The sequence below is a fragment of the Thalassophryne amazonica genome, chromosome 1, assembly GCF_902500255.1.
Source record: "Thalassophryne amazonica chromosome 1, fThaAma1.1, whole genome shotgun sequence".
Taxonomy (NCBI): domain Eukaryota; kingdom Metazoa; phylum Chordata; class Actinopteri; order Batrachoidiformes; family Batrachoididae; genus Thalassophryne; species Thalassophryne amazonica.
The window spans coordinates 11,578,783-11,590,203 of record NC_047103.1 but is presented as its reverse complement, the minus strand read 5'-3'; the positions used below and the strand labels follow the sequence as shown (position 1 = coordinate 11,590,203).

Here is an 11,421-nt window from a genome sequence, read left to right as displayed (position 1 = left end):
TCTAGAGGAGGTGTAGCACCTGTGATGGACTTCTACTGTGCCCCAATGTTGTCTTATTGTCCATACGTCACGAGATGTGTTTACACTGTGAGTGCTGAGCTCCTGACACCGGAACTCTGCTGAAACCAGCCTCTCGCATGAGTCATGGACTGCCAGGCTGTGAGAGATTCACAACTGCGAAACACAGAATAAACCAGGTACTATACATATACACCGGGTGCTATATGTATACACTGGGTATACACCAGGTACTTTAGGTTTACACCAGATACTATAGGTATACACCAGGTTATTTAAGTATACACCGCAGCTACTATAGATATAAAGCAGGTACTGGCATGCACTGGGTTCTTTAGGCATACACCAGGTACTATAGGTGTACACCAGGTAGTTTTGTGTTTACACTGGGTACTACAGATAACAAAACGTAGTTTTGTGTTTACACCGGGTACTTTAAGTATACACCAGGTACTTTAGGTTTACACTGGGTACTATAGGTATACACCAGGTATGTTTGGTTTACACTGAGTACTTTAGGTATACACCAGGTACTTTCGGTTTACACTAGATACTATAGGTATACACTGGTTTCCTAAGGCATACACCAAATACTATAGATATACACCAGGTACATTTGTTTTAAATTGGCTACTTTAAGTATACACCAGGTACTATAGATATACACCAGGTACTATAGGTATACACTGGGTTCTTTGGGCATACATCAGGTACTATAGCTGTACACTAGGTACTATAGGTATACACTGGTTTCTTAAGGCATACACCAAATACTATAGATATACACCAGGTACGTTTGTTTTAAATTGGCTACTTTAAGTATACACCAGGTACTATAGATATACACCAGGTACTATAGGTATACACTGGGTTCTTTGGGCATACATCAGGTACTATAGATGTACACTAGGTACTTTAGGTTTACACTGGGTACTTTAAGTATACATAAGGTACTTTAGGTTTACACTGGGTACTTTAAGTATACATAAGGTACTTTAGGTTTACACCACATACTTTAGGTTTACACTGGATACTTTAAGTATACATAAGGTACTTTAGGTTTACACCACATACTTTAGGTTTACACTGAGTACTATAGGTATACACCAGGTACATTAGTCATACAGAGGATTTTTGGGCTGGTGAGCTGTTTCCTGTCTGAGGCTCAGTTCCACATTCATAGTCATAGAAATGTGACACTTTGGGAATATTTAAGATGAAATTCCAACTATATTTAAGTGTAACAGCTTGCCCAAACATTTTTTTACAGGAAGTTCATTGGTTAAAACATGTTTGATGTGTTTAAAAGCAGTTTAAGCCTTTTTAAGCTGATACCAGAGTGATGATAAGTCAGCCTGTGCTTCTGTTTGTGTTGATTTGTAGCTCAGAAAAGCATCAGTAAGTCTCATCTTCTCATGTGTTTCCTCTGTGTACAGTAACTGTGCCGCTGCCAGCTGCTCCAGAGCCGCTTCTGATGACGACTCGGCTGAAAAACTGTGGAAGATCAGCTGCAACATGCTCGCCATCTGCTGGGAGTGAACAGCAGTATGGTAACCGTGCATGGCAGGATTTTGGGCACTTTAAAGCCTGTTCTTTATCAGCAGCACTGTGCGCTTTAAAAGAGGCATTATGATGTGCTGTGAAAAAACAAAACAATCTGTCATTTTGCAAATGTCGACATTTGAAAAAAAAAAAAAAAATATATATATATATATATACACAGTATACAGTATTTGAACACCCTGCGATTTTGCAAGTTCTCCCACTTAGAACTCATGGAGGGGTCTGAAATTTTCATCTTAGGTGCATGTCCACTGTGAGAGATATAATCTAAAAAAAACTCCATAAATCAGCCATGACCCATCTTCAATGCTGTTACTGAGGGAAGGAGGTTGTTTGCCAAAATCTCGCAATACATGACCCCATCCATCCTCCCTTCAATACGGTGCAGTCGTCCTGTCCCCTTTGCAGAAGAGCACCCCCAGAGTATGATGTTTCCACCCCCATGCTTCACGGTTGGGATGGTTTTCTTGGGGTTGTTCTCATCCTCTAAACATGGTAAGTGGAGTTGATTCCAAAAAGCTCTATTCTGGTCTCATCTGACCACATGACCTTCTCCCATGCCTCCTCTGGATCATCCAGATGGTCACTGGTGAACTTCAAACAGGCCTGGACATGTGCTGGCTTGAGCAGGGGGACCTTGCTGCCCTGCAGGATTTTAAACCATGACAGCATCATGTGTTACTAATGTAATCTTTGTGACTGTGGTCCCAGCTCTCTTCAGGTCATTGACCAGGTCCTCCTGTGTAGTTCTGAGCTTTCTCAGAATCATCCTTACCCCACAAAGTGAGATCTTGCATGGAATCCTAGACGGAGGGAGATTGACAGTCATCTTGTGTTTCTTCCACTTTCTAATAAATAATCATAACAGTTGTTGTCTTCTACCAAGCTGCTTGACTGTTGTCCTGTAGTCCATCCCAGCCTTCTGCAGGTCTACAGTTTTGTCCCTGGTGTCCTTAGACAGCCTTTTGGTCTTGGCTATGGTGGACAGGTTGGAGTGTGATTGATTGAGTGTGTGAACAGGTGTCTTTTATACAGGTAACAAGTTCAAACACGTGAAATTAATACAGGTAAAGAGTGCAGAATAAGAGGGCTTCTTAAAGAAAAATTATCAGGTCTGTGTGAGCCAGAATTCTTGCTGGTTGGTAGGTGTTCAAATACTTATTTGCAGCAGTAACATACAAATAAATTAGTAAAAAAATCATACATTGTGATTTCCGGATTTTTTTTTTTTTTTCCCGATTATGTCTCTCACAGTGGACATGCACCTAAGATGAAAATTTCAGACCCCTTCATGATTTCTAAGCGGGAGAACTTGCAAAACCGCAGGGTGTTCAAATACTTATTTTCCTCACTATATATATATATATATATATATATATATAAACATTGGACGATTGGGCATTTTGTTTAGTATTGTTGCCAAAATTTGTTGAAGAATAACAGCAGTGATGGTTCAGGATGTTCCAAACTCTACTGATGTGTCTCTGATTTTGTACATTAAAATATAAGTGATTGTGGAGCAGATCTGTGTGTTGTGGGAGGGGCTTGGTGGAGCTCTGCGCTCTCTTGAGTGCCTCCTAGTTTTTAATGTCTACTGGTGTCCAGTCTGTGCATGTAAAATGTTGGTTTGTTTCTCAAACCAAACTCCTGCTTTAAAACGTGGGACTAATTTCAGCCGGAATGTTTTTTTTTTCTTTTGTGTGTGTGTGTGTGTGTGTGTACCAGGTGTTTGTGAAGTTTTATAAGCTGTGATTATGTTATAAGGTGGGCAAACATGTGAGGTCATGATGTCATGTCTGCTGGTTTTTGTTTTTTCATGTTAAAGAAAACAAGTAATCCATAATGTGGCTGTTTCCTTAAGTTGAACATTTCCTTTTCTGCTGGTGTCACATTAGAAACAAAATGGGATTAGCAACAGGCTCAGTGGGATCACTAATGCTGAGTGCTGAAGTGTCCTCGAGCAAGGTATTGAACCCCCAAACACAAGTTTCACACACTGGTTCCATCGTCTCCACACAAACATGGACAGAGATGTACAAAAGAAGAGGCAGAGGATTAAATTATTATTTTTAAACATTTTGTTTGTGAGCCATCATATAAAACAGTGTCATTTTAACAGTGTTGCCACAGTTACTTTGAAAAAGTAGTCCAATTACTGATTACTGATTACTCCTTGAAAAAGTAACTTAGTTACTTTACTGATTACTCAATTGTAAAAGTAACTAAGTTAGATTACTAGTTACTTTTTTAGTTACTTTCCCCAGCTGCCGACAACAACCCTCTGCCACGTCAACATGACAATGATACCTGTTTTGCCAAAACTCACTTTATAGTCACCCTTTCTTGACTTCAATGAAAACAAATACTTGTTTTATAAAAAGTAAAATAAAAACCTCTTTCTTGACCTCATATTTAACTGTTGACAGCACTGTAACAGTAAAACTTGCAGTTTCAAACCTACATTGTTTATAAATGTAACTATTAAATTCTAACATTTTTCTAACATTTAAATTCTCTAAACATTTTACTTGTCGAAATTATTATTATTTTAAGCAGTATTAGTAGTTGTAGTACAAAACGGCTTCAAAACTGGACCTTTAATCTAGGGGTGTTGTGGGGGGGGCACATCCCTGCCCCACGCCCCCATTCCATCTGGATTCGCCCCTGCTTTGGCGTTTGAGCACAAAGAATGGATAACATTTATTTATGCAGAAAACAGGACCAGATTTACAGGTAAGAAAATTTTATTGCGTTTTCACATCATGTGGTCCTCAGAAAGAGAGTTTAGGTGCATTTGAGTGGAAAATAGTGTTAGTTGTTGACGCGTCGCGGAGGATCAGCTGTTTTTAACGAGACGATATGGAGCAGCTCAGCTCAGAATTCTAAATAAAGGAGGGAAAAAAGTATAAAAATGTCTTTGTAAAGCTCAGTGCAGGTGTGCTGATCACCGCGCTTTAAGAGGTGAGAACGAGTCGAGCAGCTGCAAAAAACCGCGGATTAAAAGCTCACAGCTCGCTTAAAGTGGTCAGTTCAGTCGAACCCCGACCTCCTGCCCACAGACCAAGTTTAATGCTGCTATCGACCCACAATGAAAAATAATAGTAACGCACAGTGACATGGAGAAGTAACTTTAATCTGATTACTGATTTGGAAAGATTAACGCGTTAGATTACTCGTTACTAAAAAAAGTGGTCAGATTAGAGTAACGCGTTACCGGCATCACTGCATTTTAAAGACAGCTGCATAATTCACAGAGGTTGTGCTTTTTCTGCTGTTTTTACTCTTCTGTTTATCTATAGCCTGTTTCGTACTTTTCTTTTATCGAGCATAGTTAAAAGAAAAAGAATAAAAGAAAATCTAACAAAAAGCAAAACATCGGAGCGCTTGTTTACAAGCCTCCAGGTCTGCAGGGGGCAGTGTAGACAGTATGAGTTAGGGGGCGGGGGGCGTGTTTCAGGCTCGCGCACTGTAAGGCTACGTCAGCTCTTTTGCTAACAGGTAGCGATCATCGACGTGGCTTTCCGTTTTTTCTCTACTGTTCATTAAACTTATTTTTCGGACAGGTTGGTGACATTTATTCAAGATTTTCTTTTAATTCTAACAATAATAGTGAATGTGATTTAATGCCTTGGATTGCTGTTTTTATTCGCTTTTAACAGCGTTGATGTTTTCTACGTTAAGCTAATGATTTAGCCTGGTGTTAAAAAGCGAAAAGCTAAGTGTGTTCTGTAGACATAATAAGCGCTGTGTCGTAGGTGATATATGCTGTATTTGATTTATGCTGTATTTAAGTTAGAGTAATATTGTTTGTGTGTGTGTGTGTGTGTGTGTGTGTGTGTGTGTGTGTGTGTGTGTGTGTGTGTGTATATATATATATATATATATATATAAGTGATTTATGACGTCACGTTGTGTCCGCAGAGTGTCGTCATGGATCAAGTGATGCAGTTTGTGGAGCCTAGCAGGCAGTTTGTCAAAGACTCCATCAGACTGGTGAAGAGATGCACAAAACCTGACAGAAAAGGTAAAATGACATGAAAACCATCCAGAAGCAACTAATCGATTAAAATATTAAACATTAAGGTTATTATATCTACAGTCTATGCTTCTTTCTTTGAATTGAGTCACAATGTGTAAATAATTCATCAGCTTAGCTTTTGACAGAAAACATCAGTAATCAGTAAATTAGTGGTTATTTTTAAGTGACTAAACGATCAGGTATTGGGGGATTTAAATATTATATAATATTTGGCAAAAATGGGTTTTATGGGGAATTACCCCCTTTGAAATTTGGATAAGATGAAAAGTATTCAACTGAACAATCCTTAATCCCCATTACACATGGCCATAACGTTTGCACCCATAAAATACAGTAAAATCACAGTACCATGTGCAGCTAATGTGCTGTACATTTGGTCTCCAGAAACAGTATTTTTGTAGCGTATTTCATATCAGAAGGTACCATTGTTACAAGTGAGCAATGGCTTCTAAAAATATGTATTGTGGGGGCTGACATATGGGAACTTGACTACATATGAGTTTTTTTGTAACAGAGCGAAAAGCATACAGCTCAAGTGTGTTTACATTGAGCAGTACAAATTCTCGCTTTCAGATTCGCCACTTCGCCAGGAGTGACGTATACCCGCCTTAACCCATTCCACCATCACAGGCTGCAAAGACATTAGCTGGTGTGAATTATGTGGAGAATGCTGAAAACAGTGAATTTTATGGGCTGAAATTTTCAAGGGATATGTACCAGAGTTTAAATGTTGAATAGTTTCCTGTTGGTATTTTGCTGTTAGACCAATAGAGTGAAAATGGTCTTCCTGATGGTTTTGTCTGTCAAAAGGCAGCTTGGCGTTGTGGTGTGTTTTTGTATGTGTGAAGTCATGCACATACTGTTGTTCACATCACTGTCTTCAGCAAAATATAATGGGTTTTTTGATCTTATGAGTTGTTTCGTCTGCTAGCTGAATGGAGGTGAAATCTTTATTGCTTTGGTAAAAACCTCCAGAACCTGGGAACGGGTTTAGATTTTTTTTTTTTTTTTTTTCTAATTAAATCAAACTTTGACTTAGGAGAGAACGACTCCATCTGCAGGAGGATGACTCAGATTAAATATAGGCCTTTATTTTAGTGTCATTAATCATTTCTGTCCTGCTTTAGAATTCCAGAAGATTGCCATGGCAACGGCGATAGGATTCGCCATCATGGGCTTCATCGGTTTCTTTGTCAAACTCATTCACATCCCCATCAACAACATCATTGTGTGAGTATCAGTGTTACAGTTAACTAATAATAAAAAAAACTAACAGACCAGAATGTTCGGCTTTGAGAATGGCCAGTTTTAATGTTTGTTTTTTAAATTATTTATATTTAATTATGAAAACATCTTACTGATTGTTAACCAGCAGCCATGAACAAAAAAAAAAAAAAACAGAACATTCTTCAAGTTTGTGCAATTCTTTTATTGCTGTTTCTCACCTTATTTAACAGACTTTGAATAAAATTCGTATTAATTTATTGCAGTTACAGTAGAAACGATTCACACAGAAGTAAATAAACATCATTTAGCTCATAACTGTTAGAAAGTAGGATTTTCTTTTACATTCTGACTTTATTCTTTATTTTTTATTGTTCCTCTTCAGGGGCGGCTGAGTTTTGGAGAAATGTAAATGTTTCCGGAACAGAACCGTTGCTGCCAAGTGTTCATTGGGGCTGAAGGGGCGACATTTGTACATTCTCTGCACAACATTTATAAATAAATCAAAAACACTCAAGCGTCTTTCACTGTGATTTTTGAAGCTTTTCATAAAGAACATTCATCATTCATTCATTCTGTATGTTTGAACCCAGCAAACATTTTCTGTAAGAGGCAGGACAGAAAATGAATGCCCTTCCTGTTTATTTTAATTTTGGGTATTTTTTCTGTTCCTTGAAAAATTAACATTTTGGTGTTTTAAAAACAACATGCAGCTGTCCTGCTGCATTCAAACACATGATCCAACATTCATTTAAAATAAAAATCTGAATACACATTGGATCTTTATTTTTTTTTATTTTTTACATTTAACTTCCAGCACATTTGAAAAGCAGCTGAATATGAAACTTAAGTTTCACTTCAAATGGATTTGACATTATTATTTACCTTTCAGACCCTAAAAAGTTTATTTTGTTTATATAATATTTTCACAAATTATTGGGCAGAAACATAAAATAACTTTTTGGTGCATTAAAGTGTTGACTCTTGTGAACTACAAAGAAATAGTCATCTGTGACATCTGTATGACTTTTGTTACTAAGGTGTACATACGAGGTCTGTCAAAGTAACAGTCCTTTTTATTTTTTTCAAAAATTATATGGATTTGAATCACGTGCGATTACATCAGCCAACCTTGAACCCTCGTGCGCATGCGTGAGTTTTTCCACGCCTGTCGGTTTGCGTCATTCGCCTGTTGGCAGGCTTTGAGTGAGGAGTGGTCCAGCCCTCTCGTCTTTTTTTTCATTGTTCAGGAATGGCTCAGAGACTGGCGCTTTATCAAAAATTTTTCAGAAACTGTGAGGCACATCGAAGTGGACACCAGATGGTTTTCAGTGAAAATTTTAACGGCTGATGAGAGATTGTGTTACTGTTGCTTTAAGGACTCCCCACGGAGCCGCAGGGCGCGCCGCGCTCCGAGCCGCCGTCACCAGCCTGTTTCGAGCTGAAAACTTCCAAATTTAAGCCTCTGTTGACCCAGGACGTCGTGAGAGAACAGAGAAGTTTCAGAAGAGCTCGGGATCAGCAGTTTCAGGACATTCCACTGTTAAAGGAGATTTTGTAATGAAAGATGTGCGGACGGATTTGTGCGTCGGCACCCAGCCGCTCATGGCGCGGCGCCACAGCAAAATATCTCCGTGTTGATAACCATTCGTAAGATTCAGGCGGTTTTGGAATACAGTTTGGAATACTTGGCTGTGTTATTTCCATACTGAGTGTGATGTGTTTTCAGCGCAGTGGTAGATATCAAAACAACGCAAATTCGCTGAGCGCATCAGTGCTGCTGCCATATTGGGAAGGTACACATACACCTGTAATCAGCTGCAAGGTTCCCTAAGGTTAAAAAATAAAGTTGTCCACAATTTGGTAACAATGAAATTAGCCAGAAATTTTGACATTACTGTTAAAAGGTAAATAAAGTTCCATATTTTTCTTTTATTTTTTTCATTTTGACAGTGAAGCAGGTATCAGTTTTAAGGCACAAAGTCAAATATGAAGCTGCAAACTGACACTTTCTAATTATTTTCTGTTGTGGAACAGATGATTCTCTGACATGCTGATAGATAATCACATCAAAGATGAACAACAATATTGTAATAATGTAGACTGCCCCTCCCTGAGCCTGGTTCTGCTGGAGGTTTCTTCCTGTTAAAAGGGAGTTTTTCCTTCCCACTGTAGCCAAGTGCTTGCTCACAGGGGGTCGTTTTGACCGTTGGGGTTTTACATAATTATTGTATGGCCTTGCCTTACAATATAAAGCGCCTTGGGGCAACTGTTTGTTGTGATTTGGCGCTATATAAAAAAAATTGATTGATTGATTAATATTATTGATGATCAATTGAAATACAGATTGATGAATGTTAGTTTGGACCAAAGATGGAAACACGACCTGCAACAGAATCAAATCTTTTTGGATCTTTCTGTAGATCATTAAAGATTTGGGGCCCCTGAACTTTTTGGAGGGAATAAATGAATAAAACCTCAGTTTCTGAGTTTAAACTTGTAAAATTCAGAAAACTGTCAGAAGATTTTATTCCATGACTGCATATTAAAGATCATAGTACCTGAACCTGAAAGGGTTTGTGGATGTGTGTCACTACAGCGCCCCCTAGATTCAAGTAAGGAAATGGTGTATAAACAGTGAATCCCAGATTGCACAACTAAGAAAACATGTTTTCTTACACATTGAATGTATTGCATTGAGAGATATATAAAAGATTGCCGTGAATACCATTTTTTAAAAATCACATGGACAATTTCTGCAAAACTGTTCTTTTACCACAAACAATTGTTTCACATTTCTGCCCCGTTGGATAGTTTTAAGGGCCGATTTAATATTCTTTTCTTTCTTGTGCATGGGACTTTCATTGTACAGTAGTGTTCAGAATAATATTAGTGCTATGTGCCTAAAAGAATTAATCCAGGTTTTGAGTATATTTCTTATTGTTACATGGGAAACAAGGTACCAGTAGATTCTCACAAATCCAACACGACCAAGCATTCATGATATGCACACTCTTAAGGCTACGAAATTGGGCTATTAGTAAAAAAAAAAGTAGAAAATAATAGTAGTGTGGCATTCAGTCAGTGAGTTTGTCAGTTTTGTGGAACAAACAGGTGTGAATCAGGTGTCCCCTATTTAAGGATGAAGCCAGCACCTGTTGAACATGCGTTTCTCTTTGAAACCCTGAGGAAAATGGGACGTTCAAGACATTGTTCAGAAGAACAGCGTAATTTGATTAAAAAGTTGATTGGAGAGGGGAAAACTTATACGCAGGTGCAAAAAATTATAGGCTGTTCATCTACAATGATCTCCAATGCTTTAAAATGGAAAAAAAAGAGATGCATGGAAGAAAAGGAAAAACAACCATCAAAATGGATAGAAGAGTAACCAGAATGGCGAAGGCTCACCCATTGATCAGCTCCAGGAGGATCAAAGACAGTCTGGAGTTACCTGTAAGTGCCTGTTACCTGTAATTTGCAAGAATCCCCTGCAAAGTCCCTCTGTTAAATAAAAGACGTGCAGAAAAGGTTACAATTTGCCAAAGAACACATCAACTGGCCTAAAGAGAAATGGAGGAATATTTTGTGGACTGATGAGAGTAAAACTCTTCTTTTTGGGTCCAAGGGCCACAGGCAGTTTGTGAGACGACCCCCAAAACTCAAATTCAAGCCACAGTTCACAGTGAAGCATGGTGGTGCAAGCATCATGATATGGGCATGTTTCTCTTACTATGGTGTTGGGCCTATATATCGCATACCAGGTATCATGGATCAGTTTGGATATGTCAAAATACTTGAAGAGGTCATGTTGCCTTATGCTGAAGAGGACATGACCTTGAAATAGGTGTTTCAACAAGACAATGACCCCAAGCACACTAGTAAATGAGCAAAATCTTCGTTCCAAACCAACAAAATTAATGCCTCAGAGATGTGAAGAAATCATGAAAAACTGTGGTTATACAACTAAATACTAGTTTAGTGATTCACAGGATTGCTAAAAAAGCAGTTCGAACGTAATAGTTTTGAGTTTTTAGCGTCAACAGCAGATGCTACTATTATGAACACCCCCTTTTCTACTTTTTTTTTTTTTTTTACCAATAGCCCATATCATGAATGCTCGATCTTGTTGGATTTGTGAGAATCTACTGAATCTACTGGTACCTTGTTTCCCATGTAACAATAAGAAATATACTCAAAACCTGGATTAATCTTTTTAGTCACATAGCACTACTATTATTCTGAACACTACTGTAAATAGCAGCCTGTCCTCTGATGTTGTCCCTGTAGCTTCAAACTCACAGTAATGCAACCTCTGCTGAAGAAGCCTGGCCTTGATAGCATAGTTTTAGTGAATTTCAGGCCAATCTCCAAGCTGCCATTTCTAAAATTCTGGAAAAAATCGTCTATGCAGAACAAAAAAAACTTTTCTTGATGAACATAACATCATGGAGGTTTTCGGTCTGGTTTTAAAATGTTGTATAGCATGGAAACTGCCATTTAAATTTTTTTTATGACATTTTAATGGCAAATGATTGTGGCAACTATGTTGTTCTTGTCTTGCTTGACTTGTCTGCTGC

The 11,421-nt window shown here is 38.3% G+C and overlaps 2 protein-coding genes across 2 annotated transcripts in view; both read left to right on the top strand.

The window, feature by feature from the left end:
* The window catches only part of zgc:112332 (uncharacterized protein LOC553712 homolog), a 48,948-nt gene extending 47,371 nt beyond the window's left edge, over positions 1–1,577 (top strand). Inside the window, exon 8 of the mRNA XM_034162959.1 lies at positions 1,455–1,577. Coding sequence (XP_034018850.1) covers positions 1,455–1,557 — 103 coding nt within the window. The 3' untranslated portion in view covers positions 1,558–1,577. The remainder of the gene's footprint in view (positions 1–1,454) is intronic.
* A 3,417-nt stretch (positions 1,578–4,994) lies between these two features.
* sec61g (SEC61 translocon subunit gamma) lies at positions 4,995–7,361 on the top strand. The gene is made up of 4 exons (XM_034162793.1): positions 4,995–5,144; positions 5,503–5,605; positions 6,748–6,850; positions 7,230–7,361. Exons 2-4 carry the CDS (start codon positions 5,512–5,514, stop codon positions 7,237–7,239), a joined length of 207 nt encoding a protein of 68 aa, XP_034018684.1. The 5' UTR covers positions 4,995–5,144; positions 5,503–5,511; the 3' UTR covers positions 7,240–7,361.
* The last annotated feature ends 4,060 nt before the right edge of the window (positions 7,362–11,421 follow it).

Bases quoted from the DNA above. Each gene is read 5' to 3' on its own strand.
- sec61g (XM_034162793.1), top strand. From the start codon at position 5,512: ATGGATCAAGTGATGCAGTTTGTGGAGCCTAGCAGGCAGTTTGTCAAA. The intron at 5,606-6,747 runs GTAAAATGACAT...GTCCTGCTTTAG, and splicing joins CACAAAACCTGACAGAAAAG to AATTCCAGAAGATTGCCATG.